Source organism: Stegastes partitus, unplaced genomic scaffold (assembly GCF_000690725.1).
Source record: "Stegastes partitus isolate 25-593 unplaced genomic scaffold, Stegastes_partitus-1.0.2 Scaffold1196, whole genome shotgun sequence".
NCBI classification, from domain to species: Eukaryota; Metazoa; Chordata; class Actinopteri; family Pomacentridae; genus Stegastes; species Stegastes partitus.
This window is the reverse complement of record NW_007578927.1, coordinates 29,884-44,471: the sequence shown is the minus strand read 5'-3', so window position 1 is coordinate 44,471 and position 14,588 is coordinate 29,884. Positions and strand designations below refer to the sequence as shown.

The 14,588-nt window shown below is 46.2% G+C and overlaps 1 protein-coding gene across 3 annotated transcripts; it reads left to right on the top strand.

The window, feature by feature from the left end:
- The first annotated feature begins 1,584 nt into the window (after positions 1 to 1,584).
- bicra (BRD4 interacting chromatin remodeling complex associated protein) lies at positions 1,585 to 14,048 on the top strand. 3 transcript variants are annotated; one of them, XM_008297180.1, is made up of 14 exons: positions 1,585 to 1,625; positions 3,623 to 3,668; positions 3,770 to 3,815; positions 4,715 to 6,790; positions 6,973 to 7,161; positions 8,493 to 9,116; positions 9,572 to 9,773; positions 9,874 to 9,971; positions 10,108 to 10,242; positions 10,343 to 10,392; positions 10,484 to 10,632; positions 10,724 to 10,818; positions 10,920 to 11,022; positions 11,115 to 14,048. In XM_008297180.1, exons 2-14 carry the CDS (start codon positions 3,628 to 3,630, stop codon positions 12,920 to 12,922), a joined length of 5,616 nt encoding a protein of 1,871 aa, XP_008295402.1. In that variant the 5' UTR covers positions 1,585 to 1,625; positions 3,623 to 3,627; the 3' UTR covers positions 12,923 to 14,048. The 3 variants fall into 3 exon arrangements, with proteins under 3 accessions (XP_008295402.1, XP_008295401.1, XP_008295403.1); XM_008297179.1 differs by having other exon boundaries at positions 10,917 to 11,022; XM_008297181.1 differs by lacking the exon at positions 6,973 to 7,161 and having other exon boundaries at positions 10,917 to 11,022.
- The last annotated feature ends 540 nt before the right edge of the window (positions 14,049 to 14,588 follow it).

Here is a 14,588-nt window from a genome sequence, read left to right as displayed (position 1 = left end):
AAATAAGTAGGGAAGTGAAGTTGGCAGCTTTAACAACACTTTTGCACACATAGTACAGCAGTTGGAGAAAAACATGTACAAAATAATTTAAGATTTTTTAAATGAGTGCATGAAACTGACAGATTATAAAGCATTATTATTTTAGTTTTCAATAGCAAACAATATTATAGGTCATAAAGCGTCTAGCTTTGACCAGTGAACTAATAAAGTTTACCCATAAGGTCCCATAGCTCTAAGTTTAATAATCAATCTCCTTGTATGTAGGGGAGACAACATCTCTGCATGGCTCAACACAGGAGAGCAACTAATCAAGAAAAGACATCAAAGTGCATCTGAAGAATGAGGGACACTTCTTTAAGGACACAAATGTCCACATTCTGGACAGAGACGACAGACTACGTTAACCTGGAACAGCCATCTCTCAACACAGGAGAGGCTCATGACACCAGTTTTCAGTGTTAAGATCTCTCCAGAAAGTGTCACCATCATTAACATCTTGGGTGGACCCTCACTTGGCAGCTTCATATCCATTGATGTCCATGATGTCTTTATTGTTTTTGTTGGGCTTCCTGGTTTCAGAACCGTTCACACCTCAGGGCATGTGAGCTCTGGGCTATTAATGGGCCTGTTAATCAAAAACTCCCTGTTAATCAGTCAGAACTGAGGAAGTATCTTAGATGAGAGGCGAACTGTCTTCATAAACCTAAAAGAGAAGAGAAGAAGAGTTCAGTTGCTTTTCACTGAAGCTACAGGATACAACAATCTGACCTAATTTGCTGCCTGGAGGTGTGAGACAAAATTTGATGTGTGCACTTAGTAATTTTTGGTCAATTCAAACTTAGGACTTATGCACTTGTTTGTCTTATGCATAAGATAAGCTTTGCTTTAAAATTGGGTTGTTGTTGTCATTCTATCAAAAAGTATTATATAGTATATATGTATTATAACCATCCATAAGAATGTCATGTAAACAGCTAAACACTTTGTATTAGTGTATTTTTATAAAACAGCATGTGATAGGCCTATTGTTGAATCTCTGCATTGTTAAAAAACATTTATTTTGATATCCCGCCACTAGTAAAATTATTTTAGAGCTTTTTACAGATTAACAAGTCCACTAACAAGCACGGACAGGCCTAAACAACAACAACAACAACTATAGCTATTGTCATTTTTGTTGTTTTGTTTATATTTTTGTATTTATTTAGGGGGCTCATTTTGCTTATTATCACGACTTTTTATTGACATTAATATGTCTGAAAATAACGTTATAAAAATCTAAAATATCTTGATTCTGACATTTCGGTACCAAGTTGTTGTGAGATTTGCAAAACGAAAACAAGCAAACAAAAAACGAAATATATTATTGAGAGTATTGGCATTTATAAAACACTTGGGGCTTCATCCTAGGACTTCCAGGCCAAACGACACCACTGACATCCTGTGTCACCGAGGCGCACAGACAGACAGGCGGCCGGACAGACGGGCAGGCAGGCAGGCGAGGCGGGGATTTCAGTCAGGCGCAGCGGCGGCCTCCTGTTTCCTGCCTGTAGCTGGGTCCTGTACAGCAGCCCGTGCGAGGCTGTCCTGGAGACCCCGCGCTGCCTGCACCTCCATCGTCTCGGGTGAGTTTGTTAAATGTAGCATTTTCTCTATAAATCCCAATAACTGTAACTGAGCTGCAATATTCGCTAACTGCAGAGAAGCCGCAAACTGCACAGCTACCGCAATCGGAGCGCCACGCTGCTGCACGACCCGGCAAACATGCTCATTTTCCACCGAATTCCCAAGCATACCCCCCTCATCCAAGAGTATTCCAACATTAACTCATATTTTGCTTGCAAGGAGAGATAGCTAGCTACGCAATTGCGTTCACACTTATAGCAAACAATGCCGCTTTGTCTCGGTTGAATCGAGGTGCCGCTGAACAGTACGAGTGTTAAAATTGTGTCACTCGGTGGTTTGTTTTGAATGTCAAAGGCTCAGGCTAGCTGTACGTCTCAATATTGTTGATAGCTGCTTGGCTTAGCAGGTTAGCTCGCTAGGCTAACGAAAGTCAACCCAGATGCATCAAAATGACTGGAAATAGAGGCAAAACGGGGCTTTGGAAGGAAACGTTTTGTTAAATTGGAGTCTTAAGTCTGCCGTGTTGCTGTTAAACGCGGCGTGTTGTGAGGAATTGACAAAATATGCATGGACTGCTCTTTGAAAACACCAGCTAGCATGTAGCAGCCGCTTGCAGTGTCTCCATTCATATCCTGCGCACTGGCTCTGCTCTGACCGAGCAATGGCTCCGATCCGCTGCCTTTTCAGAGCCTCCGCTGGAGATACGGTCCCGTCATAATCTCGGTAAATGTGGTGATTTGCTGTTCTCGTTTTTACCTGAAGTGAAATGCACAGTTGTTGTGACTTGCGGTGGATTCAGAGAAGAGCCTCCGCACTCGAAATGTTTCCAGGCGGAGCGAAAACCGCGCGTTTTCAGTTTGTTGTCTATTGCCATCCGCTGTTTTTCGGAGTTTAGCTCATGTAACTTCTGCTTGACCTCTTGATGAGTCAATTACCGCACAAAGCTTTCTTGTTATCGAGAGTTTGTGTGAAAACATGACTGGTTTGCAACTTATGATGAAAATTGGCTTCGGTGGTAATCTGTAAACTTTTATTTTCTTAACTTAAATGACTCGCATGTGTAAATTTGAGTGTCAGTGCAGCGGTTGAAGGTTGCCTGTGTGCTTGTTTTATTCTAACACGATTCAGAGATGCCTGCAGGCAAAAGGTGATGTAATGTTTTGAGTCATTACTCACAATTTGAATGTGAAAACCACGGGGATATTGTGATTTAAAGCTAATCACTGTTTGTGTTGATTGTTTAAAAACAATAGAATTAAAGACAAGTAGACTAACAAGAAGAACTTCAATTTAAACTAAAATTGACATCTAATGGGGTTTAAAAGGACAGATGCTTATTGATGCCTTTATCCTATAACAGTATTAAAACAGCTCAGTTTAAAGCTTCGTGTTGTAAAAAAAATAAAAATAATGTAGCCCATTTTATCTGAGGAAATACGAAGCTTTTTAAACATATCTTTGTCTTCTTTAGTGGAAAAGTTTAGTGTCATAATCTACAAGACAAGATAATAAGAAAATTGGCATCTCTGTGTACTTGTCGGTAGTATATGCAGTAGAGCAGCTTTACAGCAACAGAGCGATGTGAATTTCCTGTAAGGCTCGTCCGTGCTTAAAATATGTGCTAATGATACCGTGCAGAGCTTTGCTGAAAGAATTCAACATGTGTAATTTAAATATTTGACTTCAAAATGGACTTTAATAATGTGTAACCACATGACAGCAGTCCTTGCCACGCTGACATGTCAGATGTGGCAAACACTCTGTCAAACTATAACTATAAATCAGCCGTGATGTAAATTTGGAGCTAAAAAAAAATCTCATAATGTGGTGTTAGTATAACCAGATAATAAAAATTTAACTGCACACATGCTTGAAACTATTAATTATTCGGGGGAGGAGTAAATTTCTCGTTTGTGCCGTTTTTATTACGACAAATGTGTCCGTAATGAAGTGAATTATCATTGGTCTTTAAAACAAACCTTTTCATCTTTAACAGTTGTCATGGATGATGAAGACGGCAGGTGCCTTCTAGATGTAATTTGGTAAGTCAATGCTGACGCCGTGAATGATTAATTTAATAGACAAGCAAACAGTTCAGTCGTCTCCGTAATGTTGTTTTGAATCACTTTGTTTTCTCTTGCAGTGACCCAGAAGCTCTCAATGACTTTCTTCATGGATCTGAGACCCATGTGAGTATGAGAGAGAGAGAAAAAAAAAGGGCGAAAGAAGTCACATTTGTTAGGCTTGTGATTTCTAGTTACAACATGGGAGTTTGTAATTGATGTGATGAGGAGTCTTAATTGTGTGTATTTTAGTTGGTGCTTGCGTCAGTTGGAGGTTGCGTGACTCTGTACTTGGGCCACTTTCAGATTACACTTTAATTCACCCCGAAACCTGCATCCTTCACTGCTTTCACCTATTTTATTTTATTTTATTTTATTTTATTTTTTTACGGCTTTCTCTGCTTAATGGTTGTCTTTGCTTTTTGATTGCACTATTTGTGGCTTCAGCCTGCCTTCCCTTTTTATTAGGCTAATTCACAAAATGAGTAATGCTAATACTAACGCTTCCCAACTCTGTGTTATTCCTTGCCCCTCTGTCATTTACCTTTTTTACTGGTTCTTTACTATCTTGGTTCTTTGGACTGTGTTCTGTCCTTTCCTTGCCCTCCTCTGTTTGATGGTCTGTATGTTTCTCTGTCCTGGTGACTTTTGCCTGCGGGTTTGGGTGCCTTTGGTTTCTGTCTGTCCTATCCTGGGTGGGTGTGTCTGTAGTTGGACACTGACGACCTTTTGGATGGTTCGAGTGACCCCTCCAGCTCGTTCTTCTCTACCACTGGGGTGAGTAAAATCCCCCAATCCTCTTCCCTCTGTTTTCTATCCATCTATGTAGCATGCGTCTCCTAATACCCTCCCTTTCCACTAACATATCTACACAAGCTTTGATTTGCTGCGATTCGACAAGATGTTTCAGTGGGGTTTTTCACGTCTGCTTTTCTGTGTTAATTCAGTTACACTCCCGGCCAGCTCGTTATCAGAATTCATGCATCACCTGGTTTCACTTCTTCCCTTTGCTCCTTTTGTCGTAGGGCCATGTTGCAGAGGTCCAGCCTGCGGTCCAGCTGTCGGCCAGTGAGTCGGCAGGTCTGCCCAGAGTCAGTGTTGACCTGGACTTCCTGGAGGATGATGACATCCTGGGAGGATCCCCAGGTGGAGAAGGTGGGAGCAATGGCATTGGGACAAATCACGAGCCATGTGACATCCTGCAGCAGAGCTTGGCCGAAGCCAACATCACAGAGCAGAGCTTACAGGAGGCAGAGGCTGAGCTGGACCTGGGCTCCTTTGGAATTTCAGGCCTTACACAGGTGGTTCAGACGCTGCCTGATGCCAGCCTCTCCGGGGCTGGAGGCGCTGCTGTTGGTGTAGGCATCGGCGTTGGGGGAGCAGCAGCCATTTTCCCTGGGTCGGCTCCGAGCACCACTGCTACTCCTCCCAATGCCACAGCTGACATGCTGGGGTCGGTGCTCGCTCAGCAGGGCCTTCAGCTCCAACCCCAGGTCATGAACAAGGCCATTAGTGTTCAGCCATTTATGCAGCCTGTGGGCTTGGGAAATGTGACGCTTCAACCCATTTCGAGTCTTCAAGCTCTTTCTAATGGGAGCCAGTCTGGACATTTGGGTATCGGACAGATTCAGGTTGTGGGTCAGCCTACAGTCATGACTATCAATCAGTCTGGGCAGCCAATCCTGGCTAAAGCCATGGGTGGTTACCAGCTGCACCAGTCTGGGCCAGAGGTATCAGGTGCTGGTTCTCAGGCAGGGCTTGGAGGCTCAGGAGGTGGACTTCTGATCCAAGGTAACAAAGCCACTTTGGGATCTCCAGCTTTAAATGGACCGGCTGTTTGTGTCAGCAGCACAAACAGTAGCAGTGGTGGTACAATGACTGCTCCTGCTGGGCTTGTGGGCTTTGGCAGCACCCCTCTAAGTTCAGGAATAGGACCCCAGACTCAAACTCAAGGCCAAATCATGCAGAACGTGATCATCCAGCGCACACCAACACCTATTCAGCCTAAACCCCCTCAAGGGGGACCCATCCAACCGAAACTCTTCAAACAGCAACAGCAGCAGCAGCCACAGCCACAGCCAGCACCACAAGCCCTGCAGAACGATGCCCACAAGGCTCTTGGGCTGCAGCAACTTCCAGTTTCTGCTGCTCAGAATGTAGCCTTCCTGACAGGAAAGCCAGGCTCCAACGTTGTTCTGAGTACTCAAGCCACAACACAAGGCCCTCAGTTTCAACAAACCCTGTTCAAGCAACAAACAGCACAACCATCTGGCAAGCCCCTCAGTGTACACCTGTTAAACCAACCTAGCAGCATCGTTATTCCCTCTCAGACCGTTTTGCAAGGTCAGAACCACCAGTTTCTCCTGCCACAGCTACAGCCGGGTGGGCAGATCCTGACCCAGCATGCTGGGGGGCACATCATCACGAGTCAGGGTCCTGGTGGTCAGCTCATAGCGAACCAGATTTTAACTGCAAACCAGAACATCAACTTGGGTCAGGTGTTGACCTCACAGGGCCACCCTGGGGCTGCTCACATCCTCTCTGGACCCATTCAGCTCCAGCCTGGTCAGATGGGCACACCTACCCTCTTTCAGATGCCTGTCTCACTGGCTCAGAGTCAGAGTCAGACGCAGACCCACACTGTCTCAGGACATGCCCAGACAGTGATACAGGGCATGCCGATTCAAAACTCCCTGACCATGTTGAGTCAGGTGGAGGGACTGAGCCCCGCCGTCAGCCTTCAGCCGGCCCTGCAGCCGCAGCCAGGTGGAGTCCCCAGCAGCACAGGAGCAGCAACCATGGCTCAAGGCCAGCCTGGAGAGTGTGTTACTGTGCTGGGCAGCACAGAGCAGGCTGCTCATCCCACTCAGCAGCTTGTACCACAGTCCTCTATCCTCGCCATGCAACCGGCTTCCTCTGTGTCCACGGCTACCACAGTATCCTCCTCTTCTCCGTCCATGTCTGTTTCCACCTCTTCCTCTGTCACAGCTGTGGGGCTGGTCCCCCCTCAGGCTCAGCAAAGTCCAGGGAGGTTACTCTTCACCAACCAGGGCTCCAGCATGATCCTGAGCCAGGAGTCTCTGCAGATGTTCCTGCAACAGGTCAGTGTTCTGCTCTTTGCTCGTTTGCTTGTGTACAGTTAACATTGTCTTTAAAAATGAATAACATGCACGGAGTGATGTCTTGGTTTGACCTCATTGGTTTACTATTTTACTCCCCCTTCCTTCCAATCCCCTTCCTCCTTCCCTTCCTCAACCTGAAACGGTAAATGTACTCCTATCAGGAGCAGCACCACCAAACAGAGAATGAGTCAACCCCCTCTGTGGGCGTACCGGCGTCTGTAATCGTCAGCAGCAACAGCAGCACTACTCCGGCCCCTGCTGTCCATGACAGCCAATTAACTGACTCTTGGGTGGGTCAGAGCCACAGCCCTTCCCCTGGCCCTTCCCACATGGCAGCAGTGGTAAAGCAGGTAGAAAAGCCCCTTTATGTTGAGCCCCACCCACTTGTTGCTGCTGCTGCCGCCACAACAACGTTAGGTTATCTTACCTTTCCCCATCACTGCTCTGTACCTGTCTGCTGCATTAGTCATTGCTTCCATGGCTCTCACTGACGCTATGCAATTACTAAGTGCAAAAATGATTCCTTCGCTTGCAGCTTCCGTGTGTCTCTTACATCGCTTCATTACACGTAAAGGCATGATCATTCCAGTTGTCCGTAACTATTCTGTGTCCGCCACTGTGCCATTTTAAATCTTTGCTTTATGCACCTCCATGAAATTTGGGAGTTGCATCAAATCCCAGTCCTCTTTTTGTTTTTTTCTAGCTTTTTTTTTTTTTTTACTAATTTGATCATTTTCATCCATTCTATGTATGTTGTAACAGTATTTTTTAAAAAAATCATTGCCATGCTTAATTGAAGAGGTTCCAGGTGCATTTCCTTCACCTATTTACTAACACGCCTCAATCAATTCACCTTCACCTGCTGCATTACTGACCAGTGACTGATGAATCAATTCACTCCTCTCCATCCTGCACTTCTCATTAATCCTCTTGTGTGTTTACAGTGCCACCCTCCCTTGTTATCCCTAGTCTGATCAGTGCAATGACCCCCAACCCAAATTATGTACTCCCCTGACCCTCGTCCCTGAAGTCTTCAGATCACCTTCTAATTTACCATCACAGGCCCGCAGATCTTGACTTTCTTGCTTTTGTCAACAGTTTTTCTTTATGGCTCGCCAAATGATCATTGCTGCCTTTATTTATGTGTAATCCTCCTCAATTGCTAGAAAAAAAAATCAATGGGCTTCTACTACTTTTACTTAAGCTCCTTCTAGACGTTCAAAGTCTAACACTTTGCTTTTGTATTGTTTGCCGTTGTTTGACGTGTGTTTGTGTAAACTGGGGTTGGGTGATAGTAATTTGTTTTTTTCGATCTTTTGTTTCAGTTTCAATTTAGCACATAGGATTGTATTCTTCTGGTATCATTTTACTCATATACCAATTGACAATTTCATCCAAAATGTAATAATTCAAACTATTTTAATGCATATTTTTGGCATGTAATAGTAAATATTGATGTCTAAAAGGCATTCCTATTAAGATTGTATTAAAACCATATCGCCCAGCCCTACTTTGTGTTGAGTTGTGTACTAGAATCCTGTTTATTATAGACAGTGTGCATGCAGAACGTTACCGTATGTCATTTTTGTGCCTAATGTCCTGATTCTACGTGTGCTAAAAATTTTGTTTGCATTTTTGAATCCGACAAGCATGTCAATATATTGTGATTCCACTTCCTCAGGTACCCTCCAGTGGACATCAGCAGCCTCTAAAGATCCAGGGCATGTCCCCCTCGCCGGCCTTGACCACTCATGCCGCTGCCCCCCCAGTGGCAGAGAGCCCCCAGCCTTCCCAGTCTCCTCTCACTCTGAGCCAGCAGATCCAGTCACCGCACCACCAACAGTCGCGTCCTCCCTCTCAGCCTCAGCCGCAGTCTCAAACGCCCTCTCGCTCATGCACACCCTCATCTCACCCTCCACTCTTTATAGTCCACAATCAAATCGCAGAATCCCCTCAACCAGCTCCGCAAGGCCAGGCGCAGCAAACGCCACCCCAGCAAGCACACATTCAAGTGCAGCTTCAGCCTCAGCCTCGGCCGGCGTCTCAGCCTGCCCCCTATCAACAAGACATGCCCCCAATGTCACAGTCACCCAAACCTCCTCCTGCACCACCCGCACAACACCAATTCACCGCGCCTCCCGTCAGCGCTTGTGCTACCGCTGTCGTGAAAACCCAGGTTCCCATCCAGGGTTTGACGTCAGAGCAGCAGCACCATCTGCAGCTGGTCGGAGCGCAAATTCAAACCCTGTCATCCATCACTCAGCCCTCGCCTCAGCAGAAGCAGCTGCTGGAGAAGCTGCACCAGGTACTTTCCCAGTTCACCACATGTGTGCAATGCAACCAAAGTTCTTGTTAGTCAAACCTTGTTGTGTATTTTGACTTTACATGCGACTCTTTCCCTCTCACGTTGCTGAGACAGATGCTCTTACTTGCAGTGTTTTTATTTGTAATCCTGTATCCTGATATATATGTGGTTGTTAATTTTCACAATGTTCAGGTTAGTTCATTGCATTTAAAGGACAGAAAAAAAAACATCCCATAGCTTGAAATATGTGAATGTATTTGTTAGCTTTTGCACTGTTGTACATCATTATTGAAAGTCTGTATAAATGCAACATATCCAGCTGTTGATTGTGTAAGTACTTCATGACTTATTTGCACAAATCAGACGTCCAATAGGCTTCTGGAAACCTAATTAGTTCATTTAGTTTTTTTTAATGTACAGAAATATGTAAGCAAACTCTCCTGATGTGTTTTCAGGTCCAGCAGAACATCGTGCTGCAGGCCAAGTCCGCTCAGCCTCAGCCTCAACCTCAACCTCAACCCACCAGTCAGTTTAGTTCCCAGCAAGATGTGCCTGTTGATAAAGTGGTGATCGCATCATCAGTCAGCACCAGTACAGCCGCTCAGCTTCCCTCAATGCTGCAGCCGACGTCAGTGCTTGTTAAAACTCCTGCTACAGGTTAGACATCAGTTACTGCTTGTGACACAAAAACGGCATCAACCTGAACCCACCTATAAGTATTTCCTTATGTAATGGTTTTCTTTTTGTTCTATCTTAGCATCAAGTGACTTACAGGTATTCTCAGGAGCCCAAGGGCCAGCTGGAGCAATGGTGAATCAGACTGTCACTCCTGCCAGCCTTACCCAGCCTGCACAGGTAGGTTACATTACAGAGAACATTCCTCTAAGGACGTGTGCAGTCATTGTTGCTTAAACCTTTAACTGTGTTTTCTTTTATGTTTTAATTTCATGTTGTTTCTGAGCTGAAATTTCTTTCTAATTTTCCTCGACAGGTTCAGCCAAAGCCAGGAGTGATCAGCTCAGTCGGAGGGATGACTCTGGGGAAGGGTGGGATGCAGATACAGGTGTTGGGACCTAGTCTGACTCAAATGCCTGCTCCGCAGCCCCGAACTCCAGGACAAACTCAGGTATAGCTATTACTCATTTACTAAAAAGAAAATAAAACAGCCTTAAGCTTTAGCCTAAAGGTTTTAATCCCTGCTTTTCTTCTTTTTGCTCACATCACAGACAACAACAATGAAAATGCCTTTCAGTGCAGAGCCCAGTAAAGAAGCCAGGTATGTGCCGTGGGTGTTTTCTGGTCTTATTTTAACAGTCTCATTATGATATATTTGTGAATCATATTTCCTTACACGTGTCTCACTGCAGGATGCTGGAACAGCTAAGGAAACATCAGGGTTCAGTGCTTCACCCAAACTACAGTGCTCCTTTCCACTCTTTTGAGGACACACTGCACAGACTGCTGCCTTACCATCTCTACCAGGGAACTGCCAACTCTTCTCAAGATTATCAACGAGGTAACAAACTGAATATCGTCTACTGTTGCAGATGTATTGTGAAGTTTACAGATCTGGGTCTTCTTAAACATTCTGGTTGTCTCGTACACAGTGGATGATGAATTTGAGAAGGTCTCCTGCCAGCTGCTGAAAAGGACCCAGGCCATGCTGGATAAATATCGTCACCTGCTTTTTGCAGAGTCCAAAGTAAGTTTATAAAACAGCATGTTCACTGTAAGCCTTCTTTTTGTCCTCTTTGTCCTGAATTGATTTCGAACTGATGGCTGTTGGCATTTGAACCTGAGCAGAGACTGGGCCCCTCGGCAGAGATGGTGATGATCGACCGGATGTTCATTCAAGAGGAGAAGGTCGCGTTGAATCAGGACAGGATTTTGGCCAAGGAGAGACCCGGTAACCTACCACTGTCTGCAGCCACACAGGGTTTTGTCATTAATGTTGATTAGGTATATGCTAATGATGTCGTTCTGTTTGTTTCCTTGCAGAGGAGTTTGTGGCAAATGTGCGGATGTTGGAGAGTGTTGTTACATCCCAACAGAACTCTTCGTCTGCTGAATCCACCTCATCGAGTGGAAGTGTACCAACTGCTGCCGCCGCTCCTGCACCTGCTGTTCCTGCTCCAGCCCCAGCCCCACTACCAAACATTACCCCAAACCCTCCACCTGCTCCAGCTGCAGCTCCTCCTCCAGCTCCAGCTCCAGCTCCTGCTCCTGCCCCTGCACCAGCTCCTCCTGCAGCCCCTTCCCATTCCCCTTTCCCTCCTACCAGACTGGTCATAAAGCAGGGTGGAGGTGGAGCGTCCGTGTCCTGGTCCAGCAGCTGTGCCCCACCTCCACCTGCAGCGAGCAAACCGGCAGCTGAACCTGCTGCCCAGAGCTCGTCCTTTAGTCGTGCACCGGCGGCGGCATCATCATCCTCTTTCTCCTCCTCGTCCGTGAACTCTCAAGCAGCCGATGACGACGACGCTCTCCCACAGCGAACCAGCAAACCTCCTATTAAGACCTACGAGGCTCGTAGGAGAATTGGCTTGAAGCTGAAGATCAAGCAGGATCAAACGGGGTTCAGTAAGGTGGTCCACAACACTGCCTTAGACCCAGTGCACACACCTCAACCTCAGTCCATATCCCAGCCTCAGACTCAGCCTGAAGCTGCTGCACCGCATGCAAAGTCCCAACCTTTATCTACTCCTCCTGCTGCAGTTGTCAGAACTCAGTCCCCCGTATGCACAGCTTCTTCTGGCCTGTCCATCACCATATCAACCTCTCAGTGTAACCCAACGCTGAAAGGTACCGCTCCCCCCACTGCAGCCCCATCTTCCTCCACCTCTTCCTCTCATACTTGGACGTCGTCCACCTCGTCATCCTCCACTCAAATGAACGGAACATTGGATCACCACAATGTGGGCGGGGCCAAACACAACCCCGCCTCCACTGCCACTTCCTCACAGACAACCTGCCGCCTCCCCCTTCGAAAAACCTACCGGGAAAACATCAGTCCCCGGGTCAGACCTGGTGTCCCGGGTGGAGGAGATGAAAATTTGTCCTATCCCAGAACCACGCCTTCACCCCCCAGGCACGAGGCCTCAACTCCCCCTTCAGAGCGGACAGTGATAGCCAGTGTGAAGGTAGAGAAAAGAGACAGGGAGGCCTTACACACTCACACAGAGTCGAGCCACGACGCCGGCCGCTTGGGGTCGATGCAGGGGCTGGACGAAATGGATGAGGTGTTCAACCGTGGTATCAAAACCACGCAGCACCATCATCACCCGCAGCTCCTGGACAGGGAAGGGGCGAAGGAGAGAGGAGAAGAGCACACAGACCAAGAGACAGATGTAAGTAAGTACAAGAGATTGAGTGGGAAAAATAGACATAGGGCAGGAGGGACATACAGAATGGACCAGCATGCACCTGGGCCTCCCTCTCCTGAGTCCTTTACACGAGACTCTTTGCTTCCTGCCAAACGCTGCAAGTCGGACTCCCCCGACATGGATAACGCCAGCTTCTCCAGCGGCAGCCCTCCGGACGACTCTCTGAACGAGCACCTGCAGTGCGCCATCGACAGCATCCTGAACCTGCAGCAGGAGCCCTCTGCCCGCGGGCACCATATTAAAGGGGGCAACAGCAGGCCCCACCAACACCAAAGTCAGCGCCCAGGGGGCTCGGCAGCCTCATCCCACAGACCTTCAATCCCACCCCCCTCCTCTGCTTCTTCGTCCTCCTCCTTGGCCCAGCACCCTCAGGTCGGTGGCCGTGGCCACAATGGCAGCCTGGTGCCCCAGACTCAAAGTAGATAACAGCCCCTCAGCCTCAGGCCGGACTGACACGGGGGAACTGAGAGACGGTTTAGGAGGCAGGGGAAGGGGGCACTGTGAAAACAGTATCACTGTACTACTCTGCCAAGCTGCATTGGCTTTGTTTGTCCATTTGAATTGTCCAGACATTTCTTTGTCATTTACAGTCTGAGGTCGCCCCATGGTGGCATAAGTGTGCTCAAAGGTAAAACGGTGAATTGCAGACTTGAAGATGCCTGGCATTTTGTATGTGTTCAGTCAGCCAGACTTGAGTAACAAGATGAAATCGTCGGAGGCTGTTGTTCTCTAATTCTGTCTCTTTTTCACTTTTGGTCTCTTCTCCTCCTCCAGTATTTATACATTCCTTTCATGTGGCCTGAGCACTGGTTTCTACCCATAACAGTTCATCTCATGGTTCAAACAGTGTCCTAATGAGCATCAGGCAGCTTTTTTAAGCAGTTCAAAAGTCAGCTGCTGTTACAACAGAATGGCAAAACAGGATACAACAGTGTTGTACTGTAATAGGTCATAATGCATACAGTGTGTTCCTGTCCCTACCATATTTGATTATCTTATCACAAAGATAATGCTGCCGTACAGATGCAAACAGCACATGCTGGAATAATGCAGTCCACCTCTTTATCAAACTTCTTTATGTAGAATGTAAACCCAAAAACTCAGTTACCCTGGTGTCAAGGCAACCGTTATTTGTCTTCAATTGGCAAAAAAAAGAGTCGCCTCCTGAATTTCATATAGACATCATTTGCATTTTTTTTAGATAAACCATGTTGAGAAATATGTTGTTTTCTTTTTGACTATACTTGGATACTGTAGCACTGCGCTGTCTGGGTGTAAACAAACTTGTGATTCAGTTCTTTTCTGCCTCTGATGTCAGATGATTTTTCAGCTTCTTGTTTTCAGGCCACACCTCCACAGAAACACAAACCTGCCCCCTCGTTCTGCCTCTGATGCCAGGTTAGGACGTTATGCATTTCAGTCAGCAGGGGTCAGGCCAGTTTTAACATATTTTCTGTCTTGTTTCATCTCTCTGCCGTGGTATCCCTGCCTCCCGTGTGTTTCCTCTTTTTTTTTTTTTTTTTTTTTCTACACCTGGTGGACAATTCAAACACAAACACAGCACAAGCATTGAAATGGAAAAAAAGGAACAATAATAATGTAAAAAAAAAAAAAAGAGAGAGAAAAAAAAAAAAAAAAAAAAAAAAACAGACCGTAAGAGAATTTGAAGTATAGTATTACAGATTAATTTTGTATTGTATTTATTGTGTATAATGACACTTTTTAAAAAGAAATGTACATTTAGTAAAACTGTAAATTAAACCTTGCTTCTTTTATGAAACATAGCAGGTCGTCCTGTAATTCTTTCCAGCAGTTTATAGAGCCGGTCCCAAACTTAAGGGTTGCATTCCTTTGGATGACTAACGATGACCGAGCAGCGCCGTGTGATAGTCAGGAGAGGCTGGCTGCAATGGTGGCGGGGTGTGTTCTCTATCAGACAGCCAGCAGGTGGTGCATGGAAGTGGGATCACAGGGCTGGTTTGTATACTTCATCGCCCAGAGGGTTCACAGAGGTTGGGAGGAGCAACAGAGTCTTTATACTGATGAGGGGAAAATCTGTCACATCTGTAAATGTACGCCATGTTGCTGTAAG